The sequence below is a fragment of the Oncorhynchus tshawytscha genome, linkage group LG16 (genome assembly GCF_018296145.1).
Source record: "Oncorhynchus tshawytscha isolate Ot180627B linkage group LG16, Otsh_v2.0, whole genome shotgun sequence".
Taxonomy (NCBI): Eukaryota; Metazoa; Chordata; class Actinopteri; order Salmoniformes; family Salmonidae; genus Oncorhynchus; species Oncorhynchus tshawytscha.
The window spans coordinates 70500989-70517173 of record NC_056444.1 but is presented as its reverse complement, the minus strand read 5'-3'; the positions used below and the strand labels follow the sequence as shown (position 1 = coordinate 70517173).

At 46.0% G+C, this 16185-nt stretch overlaps 1 protein-coding gene across 1 annotated transcript in view; it reads right to left on the bottom strand.

Moving 5' to 3' along the window:
* The window catches only part of LOC112240685 (plexin-A2-like), a 437296-nt gene that overhangs the window by 230218 nt on the left and 190893 nt on the right, over positions 1 to 16185 (bottom strand). The window contains exon 4 of the mRNA XM_042299563.1: positions 13822 to 13956. Coding sequence (XP_042155497.1) covers positions 13822 to 13956 — 135 coding nt within the window. The remainder of the gene's footprint in view (positions 1 to 13821; positions 13957 to 16185) is intronic.

Below are 16185 nucleotides of genomic sequence, written 5' to 3'. Positions count from 1 at the left end.
CCTTTTGGTTACTAGTCCAACATTCTAACCACTAGGCTACCCTGCCGCCCCATGTGATCACATGAACACGTGTTTTTGGAACAACTAATGTTTTTATGAAAAATGAATGTGATTTTCTCTAAGGGATGTTAGAGAAAGACTCCACCGAATGATTCAGAACATGAATAATCATATTTGTCTTGGTAAAATGCATTTTATAACATAAGGAAGTGAGATTTCATTCATTTATTATTCAGCATAATGAATGATGAGGAACTGGTCCTAGATCAGCACCAGCTTTGTGAATACGCACCGCTGTCTATTCTCCAGTGTAATATTTGTGTCGGGAATACTGTACAATGAAAACAATATGCTGCTGAGTATATGTGTAACAATCAGAATACTGTTAGAAAACACCAGACGAGTCCCTCCACTCCACATATGCTGCAGCTGCATCTGACTGATGTTTGTCTTTAATTGGTGTTTGGAGAAGCAGCCAGTGTAAATGAAATGGTTTCTCCACAGGTTTCACTTCTGAAAGCCCTCACATGGGAGATTTGGATTATTCCATATGAATTATGAATTGCTGGACACACCGGCTGGTTGACCACCTCACAGCTCACACACACACACACACACACACACACACACACACACACACACACACACACACACACCTCACAACCAGCAGCAGTCTGCCACAATAATAATAATTCATCCTGTGATTGGACTCAACAGTGTGTGATGATGAATATTGGGCCCACCGCTGACTGTGACTGGTCAGTACTCCTACAATACATCACAATGATCATGAAAGGGCCTAATCAAAACGCCAATAATACAGCCTATAAAAGAGCCTTTTTGATGGCAGGGTGATTGTCCCAATTCATCCCTCTCTCTCCACTGCATCACGTCGATAAAACCCACAACAAAGAGAACAAATACAGTTCTGTGTGGTTCAGTGTGTGACTGTGAGCGCAGAGCGAGTGAAGAAGAGAAAAACCTGCATGTGTGTGTTCCTCTCTTTTGTTTCCCTCACCTGGTTGCTATGCAAACAGAGCTAAGCCAGGAGCATCTGGACTGATAGTCAATTGGTTCCTAGTCCTATTTTGAGGCTGAGCAAATTCTCCCATCCAGCAGTGATGAAAAGACTAACAGTAGCCAGGTGGTAACCAGTAGCTAGGTGGTAACCAGTAGCTAGGTGGTAACCAGTAGCTAGGTGGTAACCAGTAGCTAGGTGGTAACCAGTAGCTAGGTGGTAACCAGTAGCTAGGTGGTAACCAGTAGCTAGGTGGTAACCAGTAGCTAGGTGGTAACCAGTAGCTAGGTGGTAACCAGTAACTAGGTGGTAACCAGTAGCTTGGTGGTAACCAGTAGCCAGGTGGTAACCAGTAGCCAGGTGGTAACCAGTAGCCAGGTGGTAACCAGTAAATAGATGGTAACCAGTAGCTAGGTGGTAACCAGTAGCCAGGTGGTAACCAGTAGCCAGGTGGTAACCAGTAGCTAGGTGGTAACCAGTAGCCAGGTGGTAACCAGTAACTAGGTGGTAACCAGTAGCCAGGTGGTAACCAGTAGCCAGGTGGTAACCAGTAGCCAGGTGGTAACCAGTAGCTAGGTGGTAACCAGTAGCCAGGTGGTAACCAGTAGCCAGGTGGTAACCAGTAGCCAGGTGGTAACCAGTAGCTAGGTGGTAACCAGTAACTAGGTGGTAACCAGTAGCTAGGTGGTAACCAGTAAATAGATGGTAACCAGTAGCTAGGTGGTAACCAGTAGCCAGGTGGTAACCAGTAGCTAGGTGGTAACCAGTAGCTTGGTGGTAACCAGTAGCCAGGTGGTAACCAGTAGCCAGGCGGTAACCAGTAGCTAGGCGGTAACCAGTAGCCAGGTGGTAACCAGTAACTAGGTGGTAACCAGTAGCTAGGTGGTAACCAGTAGCCAGGTGGTAACCAGTAGCCAGGTGGTAACCAGTAGCCAGGTGGTAACCAGTAACCGGCGGTCGTCGTCTCCGGTCTACTAGCTGCCACTGATCCTTTTCCCTTTTCTTTTGTTTATGTCTGTTTTGTGTTTCACCTGGTTTCATTTTGTTTAATTAGGGGGGTATTTATCTTGACATTTCCTTTGGGGTTTTGTGCGGGATTGTTTTCGTTTGACTGTCAGTTTGGGTTGCGTTTTCGTTAGTTCGTGTTTAACAGGTGGTTTTTCCCTGGACTGTGTCTGAGTGGGGTTTCATGGCTACTGCTGTAGTCCGGTGTCCTGTTCTTTTTGAGCTGGCTTAAATAAATGCCAGTTTCCTTCGGAACTTGTTTCTCCTGCGCCTGACTTCACACACACATCTCCTTGGGGAGTTCTGACACTGGTTCAAAATGGCAACAGTTGGCCTACCTGGCGCACAGGGCAGATGAACCGGGTGCACTGACCGCTAACAGCCTGAGACCCAAAAAAAAAGGCTTTATCGGGAGAGATGACGGTCAAGAGGCATGCGTCCTCCAAAACACCACCCTGCCGAGCCACAGTGCTTCTTGACACATTGCCTGGAAGCCACAGCCAATTTGTTGGAGGAAACACCATACAGTTGCCGACCAAAGTCAGCGTGCATGCGCCCGGCCTGCCACAAGGAGTCGCTAGAGTGCATGGGACAAGGACATCCCGGCCGGTCAAACCCTCCCCGAACCCGGACGAAACTGGGCCAATTGTGCGCTTCCTCATGGGCCTCCCAGTCACGGCCGGCTGCCTGGGATCGAGCCCGGGTCTGTAGTGGCACCTCTAGCACTGCGATACAGTCCCTTCGACCTCTGCGCCACTCGGCAGTCTCGGGGCCACTGCGCATCGCGCGCAGCTTAGAGGGAACATTGCTATTGATCAAATATAAAACATAGGCAGATGTGTTTCAGAAATATGAGAGAGAGATTTCATCATCAGACATTTCACATGATTACAACACAAACTCAGCAATATCTCTCTCACACGCACACACACACACACCCTGCATACACAAACACACACATTCACGTATCGAAAAGGGCAGGCTCTTCAGCTGAATCTGCTAAAACAACTCTGACCTTTTCCTTCCATTGTTTTATTGACCTCCGGCTCTCTTCCGCATCATCATGAGTGTGTCCCAAATGACACCCTATTCCCTGTATATTGCACTACATTTTACCAGAGCCTGTCATTCCACATAGTGTCCCCCTACCATTTTCCATCTAGATAGTTGGTCACCTACATGTTGCTTGCTATGCATATAGTTCAGTGAAAGATGCGAAGGGGAGAACGGCTCATAATAATGTCTGGAATGGAGCAAATGGATTGGTATCAAACACGTGGTTTCCATGTGGTTGACACCATTCCATTGACTCCATTTCAGCCATTATTATGAGCCGTTCTCCCCTTCGCAGCTTTCACTGAACTATATGCATAGCAAGCAACACCTGGCCATGCTGCTGCTCCAGTTTCAACTTCCACCTGACTGTGCTGCTGCTCCAGTTTCAACTGTTCTGCCTTATTATTATTCGACCATGCTGGTCATTTATGAACATTTGAACATCTTGGCCATGTTCTGTTATAATCTCCACCCGGCACAGCCAGAAGAGGACTGGCCACCCCACATAGCCTGGTTCCTCTCTAGGTTTCTTCCTAGGTTTTGGCCTTTCTAGGGAGTTTTTCCTAGCCACCGTGCTTCTACACCTGCATTGCTTGCTGTTTGGGGTTTTAGGCTGGGTTTCTGTACAGCACTTTGAGATATCAGCTGATGTACGAAGGGCTATATAAATAAATTTGATTTGATTTGATTTTGATTATTATGTACCGTCCTCCCCTCAGCAGCCTCCACTGATATAGTAATATGTCTGTCATATTGAGGTGTCTAGCTATAAGTTAAACCTGATCAATCAATTAGATAGGTGTAAGCAATTATGGTAATTCCAAATCCCCTTCACCAGGTGTCTTCGCTAGATAGACAGAGAAAGAGAGGGTGGGAGGAAGTGAGAAGGAAAGGATGAAATGAAAGTGAGGTGGGAAAAGTGGAAGAGAGAGAGGTGGGAAGGGTGGGAGGAAGTGAGAAGGAAAAGATGAAAGTGAGAAAGGGAGAGAGAGGTGGGAAGAGAGTGGAAGACAGAGAGAGAGAGAGATAGAGAGAGAAACTGAGAGAGAAAGACAGCAGTGTAAATGTACTTAGACTTGAGTATTTCAACAACTCTTCTCTTCCAACTTGTTAGGCAAATCACATGTACCTACGGGGGATGGATGGCCAGCCACACAGGAGCGTGATTTTTACTAAGGAGGAGAAGGAGGCCATGCTGACCGAGATGCAAACTATGCTTCTTCTGACAGGGAATTGTGAAGGAGGTGGACAGCTGGGCAATTGAAATAACCTTCTGTTTATCAATCACATTCTATTATATCTGAAATGATTATGATTTCAATGAATGTCATATCAGAGAGCACATAATGTTTCAATTTGTCACTTTGTGCTTAAAGGTACCCTGTCTACCCTGTCTATCCTGTCTTGTCACTTTGTGCTTAAAGGTACCCTGTCTAGCCTGTCTATCCTGTCTTGTCACTTTGTGCTTAAAGGTACCCTGTCTAGCCTGTCTTGTCACTTTGTGCTTAAAGGTACCCTGTCTACCCTGTCTACCCTGTCTTGTCACTTTGTGCTTAAAGGTACCCTGTCTACCCTGTCTATCCTGTCTTGTCACTTTGTGCTTAAAAGGTCTACCCTGTCTACCCTGTCTTGTCACTTTGTGCTTAAAGGTACCCTGTCTAGCCTGTCTATCCTGTCTTGTCACTTTGTGCTTAAAGGTACCCTGTCTAGCCTGTCTTGTCACTTTGTGCTTAAAGGTACCCTGTCTACCCTGTCTAGCCTGTCTTGTCACTTTGTGCTTAAAGGTACCCTGTCTACCCTGTCTTGTCACTTTGTGCTTAAAGGTACCCTGTCTACCCTGTCTTGTCACTTTGTGCTTAAAGGTACCCTGTCTACCCTGTCTTGTCACTTTGTGCTTAAAGGTACCCTGTCTAGCCTGACAGACGTTCGAGAGGGCGAAGACTGTGGCGACGGAGTTGAAGCCCATCAAAGTTGTTTCACCATGGCACATGATCAGTAAGTGTCCCAATTCAAATTTTGCCCTGATAAGTTGTTTTGGAATGGTTACTTTATTTGACCACAGCAGAGTTCAATATTATAGAATGTGTGTGTTTGTGTCAGAGCTGGAGGCAGAGAAAGCTGAGCGGCGGTGGTATGAGGAGGCAGCACGGCAGCCAAATGTCTTGGGGGTGGGCACACGGGGAGTAGGAGACCTGAGCCAACTCCCCGTGCTTACCGTGGAGAGAGGTGGACCAGGCAGGCACCGTGTTATGCCGTGAGGCGCACGGTGTCCCCGGTGCGCAGGCATAGCCCGGTGCGTTACATCGTAGTGCCTCGTATCAGCCGGGCTAGAGTGGACATCGAGCCAGGTGCCATGAAGCCGGCTCAGCACATCTGGTCTCCAGTGCGTCTCCTTGGGCCGGGGTACATGGCACCAGCCCTACGCACGGTGTCCCCGGTTCGCCAGCACAGCCCAGTGCGGTCTGTTCCACCTCACCGCACTGGCCTGGCAACAGGGAGTATCCAGCCAGGTAGGGTTGTGCAGGCTCGGTGCTCGAGACTTCCAGTGCGCCTCCACGGTCCGGTCTATCCGGTGCCTCCTCCACGCATCAGGCCGGTGGCAGCCCCACGCACCAGGCTGTCTCTCCGTCTCCTTCCTCCAGGTGCTCCCGTCTGTCCAGCGCTGACTGAGTCTCCCGTCTGTCCAGCGCTGCCGGAGTCTCCCGTCTGTCCAGCGCTGCCGGAGTCTCCCGTCTGTCCAGCGCTGCCGGAGTCTCCCGTCTTTCCTGAGCTGCCGGAGTCTCCCGTCTTTCCTGAGCTGCCGGAGTCTCCCGTCTGTCCTGAGCTGCCGGAGCCGCCCGTCTGTCCTGAGCTGCCGGAGCCGCCAGTCTGGCCTTGGCTGCCGGAGCCGCCCGTCAGTCAGGAGCTGCCGGAGCCGTCCGTCAGTCAGGAGCGGCCGGAGTCGCCCTTTACTCCGGTGCTGCCGGAATCGCCTGACGGAGCTGTTTCTGTTGTGCTTTTTGTTTCTTTGTTTGATAGTGTTCAGTTTAAATAAATAACATGAACAAGTACCACGCTGCACTTTGGTCCTCACCTTCTTCCACCGACGACCGTTACAGTAATCTTCTCTCTAACACTTTAAATGTTAGGGTGGAACTCATCGGAGCCTCCATTCATTCCAGGAATGGAAATCGCTGGTGTCTGACGGTGACCAATCACTTTACCAAGTGGGTGGAGGCAATACCTATTCGTGCTTAACTCTATATTCCCTTCTGTAACCCATTAGAAAGGGTGCTTGGAACCAAACATAGATTTGAGTTTTGTATGATACCCATCAATGATGGACATCGTCAACACCCACGGTTCTCCTGAGGTCATCTTGAGTGACCGAGGTGATGAACGCTGGAACAAGGTACGGATGTTATAGGTTGTATTCTGTCACCAATGGTTTGTTTGATTTGTTTTTCCATGGTATATAATCAGACTTATTTCAATATCTTACATTGTCAATAGATATCGCTTTTCTACTGTATATACAGTTATTACATATACTGTAGTCTTTCCAATGTGTGATTGACTTAGTGTTGTTTGTCTTTTGCTATGTTTGTATAAAGTACTTTCAGATCACTGATACTCCACCTGATGTGGTGGAAGTTGTCGTACCAGATCAGAACACCTTCGAGGACCACCTTCAGTCACAGACTGAGAAGGATGTGGAGGTAAAAATGATTGTCCACTGTTCATTTATTTTCTGTCCCTCTAAGAGATATGTAAGAAATGTATTTGTAATATGAACTATATTTGCATTTATTCCTGTTATCTATCAAGGTGAGACTGAACATGGACAAGGCGCAGGAGAAACAGAAGGAGAGCTACCGGAGCAGAATCAAGAAGGGGACCAAGTGCTACCACATCTGGGCGAATGACTTGGTTTGGAAGAAGGACGAAAGGAAGGTGAGACCTAGGAAACCGCTCTGCTCCTAGCTGGGGTCACCATCTGTTAAGGTGAATATATAATATGTCAGATAAGAAGTATTTGCATTTGCTTTTTTTTCTCTTTGTCTTACTAGGGTTACCTCGGGGGAAGCCAACAATCTCCCCATCCACCAGAACCAGTGAGTTTGGATCAGTCTGATTATCTGTGCTCTGAAACGGAGAGGGACCAGCTTGAGGTAGGCTATACCTTCCAAAAGTGTTAAAGTACATACACTGTATCTCCCATTTATAACACTGCACTAATCCATCAAATTGTAACCTGTGTGTTTGCTTGTTTATGTCTGTCTCCTATCATGTTCCCTTTAACTCTGCTCCTGTTCTCCAGGACCTAGGGGTTCTGCCTAACACCCAGACCTGGATCCACCTGATGTCCTCCATTACCAACCACCCTCCAACTTTTCATTACATCATCTACAGCTACTGTTGTTGTCCTGATGTCATTATCTGCTAAGAAAGTTTTCTTGCTCTATCATATTGGACACATAATATGTGAGATACACAGATGAAATAAAAACACTAGCACTGTAAACACTCAGAAGAAAGAGAGCAGCAGTGTCTAGGCTTTGCAGTCTCCCTCTTCAAGTCCCCCTTCTGAGACTGGCTGCCTGTTGAGAAGAAATGACATGCACAATCTCCCACCCACACAGCAACCACCTCCTCAAAATTCCACACAACACAATTCAGTATTTTAGTCTACGATTGCCATGTGAGTGTACAACAAATCTGTAAAAATAAATGAATGACCCAACTGTACCAAAAAAGACCAACGTTTATGTATTACAGGTTGGTTTTCACAGCTGTTTCACAAGGTCTTCATTATTGTAAGATGTAAGGTATCCTTTGATGGTATTTATTTGTTCTACATTATTGTTGTATCCTAGGACCCACAACAGATACATATATATTGAACCACTAGGGTGTACTAATGAGCTGTGTGAGATGGAACAACATGAATCATCATAGAGGGGTAGTGAAATGACATTATTTCAGTGTAGATACGGGAGGGGCAGGTTGAAATAAAGACGTTACAGCCAGACAAGACAGTGTATGAATCAAACGGATTTGCGTATGAATGGTGTGGAAATGATCTGACCTCCCGATCTGTAAGGTAAGTAACTTTCAAGCAGATTAGACGTTTTATTTGCCATTTCCTAAACGTAGCAACATTTAAAACATTTATTTCATGTTGTAATGTTAACAAGGTATCCAAAAGTAGTTTGAAGTAATGTTTTCATTTTATTAGCTGAACAAAACTTGTTTAAACAGCGAAATTGTGGCGGAAATCTGTTATTTTTCATTTTTTAAACAACTAATTGACTGATATCGGTTCAATAATTCGAATTCCATGTCATTCCGCTCAATGTACAGTTTCTATCGAGATAAATCAGATCAAGCCTGAACTGTGCGATGTTGTAGGTCAGTTGTAGTTTCCAGCAGGCCAATATTCTACATAGTTTAGCACAAAAAAACATGGTAATTAACTACAATGGCCATAATCCATTGCGTGCCTACTTGTCCGTTCTGTGTGGGGAGGGGCAGACAAGGAGAGGGAGAGATAAGACAGAAGAGTGCTCAATCGAGAGGATAGAGAGCAACTGCTTCGCGAGGTATCTATACCTGAAAATACATTGTCTAAGTGATTGACAGCTGGTATTCAGCAGTCATTAAAATCATTATTTACTTTGAAGAACTACTAAATTTGTCAGATGGCATAGACAGCAGCTCTATAGAGATGAGATTATGATTTGGAATTAATTCAAGTCATCAAATAAAACAAATGTTATACACAACAACTGAAATATTTTGTTAAAATAAAGTAATGTGAATAAATGATGGTAAATAAGTGATAAGCAATAATTGGCCATCTCTACCATCATGGGACGTTTATTAATTGTTTTATTTATTATGTGTTGTTACACATTATGCATAGAGCATTTAAAATCTAAACCGAATTTGAAAACCGTGATTATTTGTTGAAAATCAAATAAGACCAGAGACCGTGTGTGTTTTTGTGTGTGTGTTTATAAGAGCTCCACACCTCCTACATCCTTCCCACCCCTGACATAACACACACAGAGGGGTGTGAAGGAGAGCTGTCTAAGCAGAGAGAGATCCTGAGCAGAGCCCAGATCTCTCTCTCTCCCTCTCTCTTTCTCTCTCCCTCTCTCCACCAGACACAGCTTCATTGTTATTCAGAGTAGCAAGCAACAACTGGAGCCAAATCTGTCCACTCTCCACTCTTTAATTTGCAATCATCCCTCCTTTGCTCATCATGGCCTCAAATCATGTGTTTTGTCTCCAACACCTCAATGATGGAAGAACCTGAATGTTCTCTCTATCAGAAGGACCCCGTGATCTTGTGGAGCTGTGATGTAGCACCAGGATGGAATAAGGTGGAATAAGATGGCTTTTGATCCCAGTTTCATGTGTGCTCTTGAAGGCACTGAGTCATTATCAAACGATTGTCTGTATTACCATGTTGTGGTAATGGTTTGGACTGGCGATGACCATCTCAGGTCTCTTCGGGACTACACAGTATTCTCTTCCCACAGCCATGGTGTCTGTTTAGCCATAGCAGCAGTAGCAGACCGGAGGAGACATTCTATCATTTCTAAGCACTGAGATGACTAGCAAGAAACTACATCACTAAGAAAGTGAGAGTGCCAAGGCTTTCTATGAAGCATTTCACTCACAGCCCTCTCTTTTTCTGCATGAGAGAAAAAGACCATGTCACATAGAGAGGCCACACCATAGACCATCAGGCTTAGAGATCAAATCAGGAATTGTAAATAACGATAACCTCAACCAATGTCCCATTCTTCACTTCCTGTGTGAAGTAGGCTAGAGAGGGAAAAGCAGAATGGCAGTATTTCATGAGAGTTGTAGGAGAACGAGAACTAGAGGGGGATAGTGAATGAGAGAGAGACTCAGTGAGCATAGCCTTGCTATTGAGAAAGTCCCCTGTAGGCAGACCTGGTTCTCAAGAGAAGACAGGCTATGTGCTCACTGCCCACAAAATGAGGTGGAAACTGAGCTGCACTTCGTAACCTCCTGCCAAATGTTTGACCATATTAGAGACACATATTTCCCTCAGATTACACAGATCCACAAAGAATTTGAAGACAAACCCAATTTTGATAACCTCCCATATCTACTGGGTGAAATACGACAGTGTGCCATCAAGGCAGCAAGATGTGTGACCTGTTGCCACAAGAAAAGGGCAACCAGTGAAGAACAAACACCATTGTAAATACAACCCATATCTACTTCACTTGCTTTGGCAATGTTAACATATGTTTCCCATGCTAATAAAGCCCTTAAATTGAATGAGAGAGAGGGAGAGAGAAAGAGAGAGAGAGAGGGAGAGAGAAAGAGAGAGAGAGAGAGAGAGAGAGAGAGAGAGAGAGAGAGAGAGAGAGAGAGAGAGAGAGAGAGAGAGAGAGAGAGAGAGAGAGAGAGAGAGAGAGAGAGAGTCAGGGGCCCACTGCCAAAATAGTAACAACATCAATACACGTCACTGCTCTTCTTCACACATGACTGAGAGAAGGGAAGGGCCCTGCAGAGATGACAAATCATAGCCAGTGCCGAGACCAAAGCACAAATGGAAGACATGAAAATGGAAGACACCCTCTAAAATGCATAAACACATACAAGAATGCATGGTGTGAGTCTTCTGTCCACATCAGCCCAGCAATGTACACTGGGCATGTGCAAGAATGAGCACAATCAAGGATGCCCATTCCTTTGCTTTTTGTTGTCATGTGACTAGAGTAGACTGCAGGAGTTGTGGATGATGGTAGGTTGTGTAGATAAAGTAGCTCAACTAGTCAGTAGCTAGCTGGCACTGTATGAAATCTTTGCCATATCCAGAGCTAGTCTCCTACCTCGTGTGACCTGCCTTAGTCCCTCCTCAGGCCCAGTGGAAGCCAGGCCAGTTTTTCTTTCTATAAAGATACAGATAGGAGGAGAGGACAGTCATCTATCACCTCTGTGTGACAGCGTAACACCGTATAGCTGGCTGTCCCCCCTGCTGCTCTCCTCTGCTGCAGCCTGTTTAATATGAAGGCCTATTGATGGCTATCTGCTACCCACTGCTGTAGCCTGTTTAATATGAAGGCCTATTGATGGCTATCTGCTACCCACTGCTGCAGCCTGTTTAATATGAGGCCTATTGATGGCTATCTGCTACCCACTGCTGTAGCCTGTTTAATATGAAGGCCTATTGATGGCTATCTGCTACCCACTGCTGTAGCCTGTTTAATATGAAGGCCTATTGATGGCTATCTGCTACCCACTGCTGTAGCCTGTTTAATATGAAGGCCTATTGATGGCTATCTGCTACCCACTGCTGTAGCCTGTTTAATATGAAGGCCTATTGATGGCTATCTGCTACCCACTGCTGTAGCCTGTTTAATATGAAGGCCTATTGATGGCTATCTGCTACCCACTGCTGTAGCCTGTTTAATATGAAGGCCTATTGATGGCTATCTGCTACCCACTGCTGTAGCCTGTTTAATATGAAGGCCTATTGATGGCTATCTGCTACCCACTGCTGTAGCCTGTTTAATATGAAGGCCTATTGATGGCTATCTGCTACCCACTGCTGTAGCCTGTTTAATATGAAGGCCTATTGATGGCTATCTGCTACCCACTGCTGCAGCCTGTTTAATATGAAGGCCTATTGATGGCTATCTGCTACCCACTGCTGTAGCCTGTTTAATATGAAGGCCTATTGATGGCTATCTGCTACCCACTGCTGTAGCCTGTTTAATATGAAGGCCTATTGATGGCTATCTGCTACCCACTGCTGTAGCCTGTTTAATATGAAGGCCTATTGATGGCTATCTGCTACCCACTGCTGTAGCCTGTTTAATATGAAGGCCTATTGATGGCTATCTGCTACCCACTGCTGTAGCCTGTTTAATATGAAGGCCTATTGATGGCTATCTGCTACCCACTGCTGTAGCCTGTTTGATGGCTATCTGCTACCCACTGCTGTAGCCTGTTTAATATGAAGGCCTATTGATGGCTATCTGCTACCCACTGCTGTAGCCTGTTTAATATGAAGGCCTATTGATGGCTATCTGCTACCCACTGCTGTAGCCTGTTTAATATGAAGGCCTATTGATGGCTATCTGCTACCCACTGCTGTAGCCTGTTTAATATGAAGGCCTATTGATGGCTATCTGCTACCCACTGCTGTAGCCTGTTTAATATGAAGGCCTATTGATGGCTATCTGCTACCCACTGCTGCAGCCTGTTTAATATGAAGGCCTAATGGCTATCCTACCCACTGCTGAGCCTGTGGCTATGAAGGCCTATTGATGGCTATCTGCTACCCACTGCTGTAGCCTGTTTAATATGAAGGCCTATTGATGGCTATCTGCTACCCACTGCTGTAGCCTGTTTAATATGAAGGCCTATTGATGGCTATCTGCTACCCACTGCTGTAGCCTGTTTAATATGAAGGCCTATTGATGGCTATCTGCTACCCACTGCTGTAGCCTGTTTAATATGAAGGCCTATTGATGGCTATCTGCTACCCACTGCTGTAGCCTGTTTAATATGAAGGCCTATTGATGGCTATCTGCTACCCACTGCTGTAGCCTGTTTAATATGAAGGCCTATTGATGGCTATCTGCTACCCACTGCTGTAGCCTGTTTAATATGAAGGCCTATTGATGGCTATCTGCTACCCACTGCTGCAGCCTGTTTAATATGAAGGCCTATTGATGGCTATCTGCTACCCACTGCTGTAGCCTGTTTAATATGAAGGCCTATTGATGGCTATCTGCTACCCACTGCTGTAGCCTGTTTAATATGAAGGCCTATTGATGGCTATCTGCTACCCACTGCTGTAGCCTGTTTAATATGAAGGCCTATTGATGGCTATCTGCTACCCACTGCTGTAGCCTGTTTAATATGAAGGCCTATTGATGGCTATCTGCTACCCACTGCTGTAGCCTGTTTAATATGAAGGCCTATTGATGGCTATCTGCTACCCACTGCTGCAGTGCTGTGGTGGCAGTGGCCACGCTTTGTCACTTCATTAGAAGTGTGCAGACGGGGTGACCTTGCACTTTGTCTCCTCTTCGTCACTCCTCCAGCGGTCCCTCTTTCCTTCATCACTCACTCTTTCTCCTTCTCCTCTGACGGACCAAGCAGGCAACCAGCCAGCCAGCCAGTTCCCTCCGCTCTGTACTCTCTCTCTCTCTCTCTCTCTCTCGCTCTCTCTCTCCCTTTGTCCTCATCCCTTTCTTCTCCCTCTCTACCCCCTCCCTCCATCCTCTCCTTCCTTCATTACCAGATGTTGTCACATCTCCCGGTTGCCCCCCACCTGCCATCCCGCTCCCCTGCCGTACCACCCTGGTTATTTATAGTGTCACACAAAGCGGTGGGGAAGGTGGCTACAACAGCCACCCACACACACACCCACCCACCCACACACATACACACACACCCACACACACACCCACACACACACACACACACACACACACACACACACACACACACACACACACCACACCCACCCACCCCACACACACACACACACACACACACACACACACACACACACACACACACACACACACACACACACACACACCCACACACACACACACACACACACACACACACACACACACACACACACTTAGGGCGCCACTTTGATGTGTTATTATCAATGCTGTTTGATATCAGCTGTACCTGCAGTCACAATGTACTCCGTGGTCTGTGTTCTACACCGTGTAAATGCATCCTACCTGCTTCTCTGACATGACGTACAGATAGCTGTGGTCCAGTGAAAAGGCCATGTCTCTGAGGATGGAGCTGCCTTCCTTGATGACCAACACCGTTTCATACTGGACCCCACCGTGAGGAGGACCGTCCACACGGATCTGATGACCAGAGACACACAGGTTAACATTACTGTATTAAACACGCCCTGACCAGGGACACACAGGTTAACATTACTGTATTAAACACACCCTGACCAGGGACACACAGATTAACATTACTGTATTAAACACACCCTGACCTAGGGACACACAGGTTAACATTACTGTATTAAACACACCCTGACCTAGGGACACACAGGTTAACATTACTGTATTAAACACACCCTGACCTAGGGACACACAGGTTAACATTACTGTATTAAACACGCCCTGACTGAAGGACACACAGGTTAACATTACTGTATTAAACACACCCTGACCAGGGACACACAGATTAACATTACTGTATTAAACACACCCTGACCTAGGGACACACAGGTTAACATTACTGTATTAAACACACCCTGACCTAGGGACACACAGGTTAACATTACTGTATTAAACACACCCTGACCTAGGGACACACAGGTTAACATTACTGTATTAAACACACCCTGACCTAGGGACACACAGGTTAACATTACTGTATTAAACACGCCCTGACCTAGGGACACACAGGTTAACATTACTGTATTAAACACACCCTGACCTAGGGACACACAGGTTAACATTACTGTATTAAACACGCCCTGACCTAGGGACACACAGGTTAACATTACTGTATTAAACACACCCTGACCTAGGGACACACACTGAGGTTAGATATGACTTTAGTCTATGGAAAACTCATAAATAGGGTTGTACAGCATTTCACATGGGCTCACTACGGATAAGATCAGATTTAACATGCCATTGAGAATCCAATTTAAAATACCAAAACAGGGCTCTACAGTGCAACCATCTTACTCATATATGTGCCTAAATATTTTGCTGTGCGACCTGGAGTTTTCATTTAGGAGCACCAGTGAGACGAGAAAAATTAAAGGATTCTAGCTTTATTACCTGAAATATTTTGTGTGCCTACATTTTTCAAAACATGCTTCTTGTAAAAAAAGGTCAGCATCAAGCCCTGCAGAAGTTAACACGGTTTGTTGTATATTTTTTCTCACGTTGAAGTTTGACATCAGTTAAAGTTTGAATCCACCTCTGATTGAAAACCCATATTACCACAGTGTAATAACTTTTGAATGTCTCATTTTAGGGATGTGTTCAGCACGACGACCCTCTGTGACGACCCTCTGTGACGACCCTCTGTGACGACCCTCTGTGACATACCTACACATCTCGTCTTAGCACCAGTTACCGCTTCCCAAATAAAGGTGACTGTAAATCTCTGGAAGAATCCTGGCGACTGGCGGTGGCGTGAGAGAGAGATGGTTCTGTGATGTCACTGGTCACTGTGGTAACATGAAAGCTGATGGTTCTATCATCTGTTGGGCCCCTCCTCTCTACAGCCATGTATCTATTCACACAGTGACAGGTCCAAAGAGCACCCCACCCCACAATGAAACCTTTGCCCTTACCGCACCCACCCAGGGGGTTGTCTCAAGGTCTGTCATTAGGGTCCCCTGGGAGTAGGGGCAAGGGGCGTAACAGTGAGGCGGTAGCAAGTAGCCAAACACAAAAGAACAAAGGTTAAATAAGTTCAACACAACCCCTGATTCATGGTCTCTAAGACAAGAGGTTAGTCAGGGTTAGCCAAGCCCATAGAGCAGCGCCAGCAGTGCTGCATGCTTCTGTATGGTTCTGTATGGTACTGTATGGTTCTGTATGGTTCTGTATGGTGCTGTATGCTTCTGTATGGTTCTGTATGGTGCTGTATGCTTCTGTATGGTTCTGTTTTGTTCTGTATGGTGCTGTATGCTTCTGTATGGTTCTGTATGGTGCTGTATGGTTCTGTATGGTTCTGTATGGTTCTGTATGGTGCTGTATGCTTCTGTATGGTTCTGTATGGTGCTGTCTGCTTCTGTATGGTGCTGTATAGTGCTCTATGATGCTGTATGGTTCTGTATGGTTCTGTATAGTGCTGTATGGTTCTGTATGGTTCTGTATGGTGCTGTCTGCTTCTGTATGGTGCTGTATGGTGCTCTATGATGCTGTATGGTTCTGTATGGTTCTGTATAGTGCTGTATGGTTCTGTATGGTGCTGTATGGTTCTGTATGGTTCTGTATGGGCAAGGAGCACAGCTCAAAGACTGAATAACTTGTGAACATAAGCGGAATCAGAAAACCAGTGGTTCATTTCCATGTTAGTCCTGACCTTCCCCCTGCCTCCCTGCCCAGTAGCAG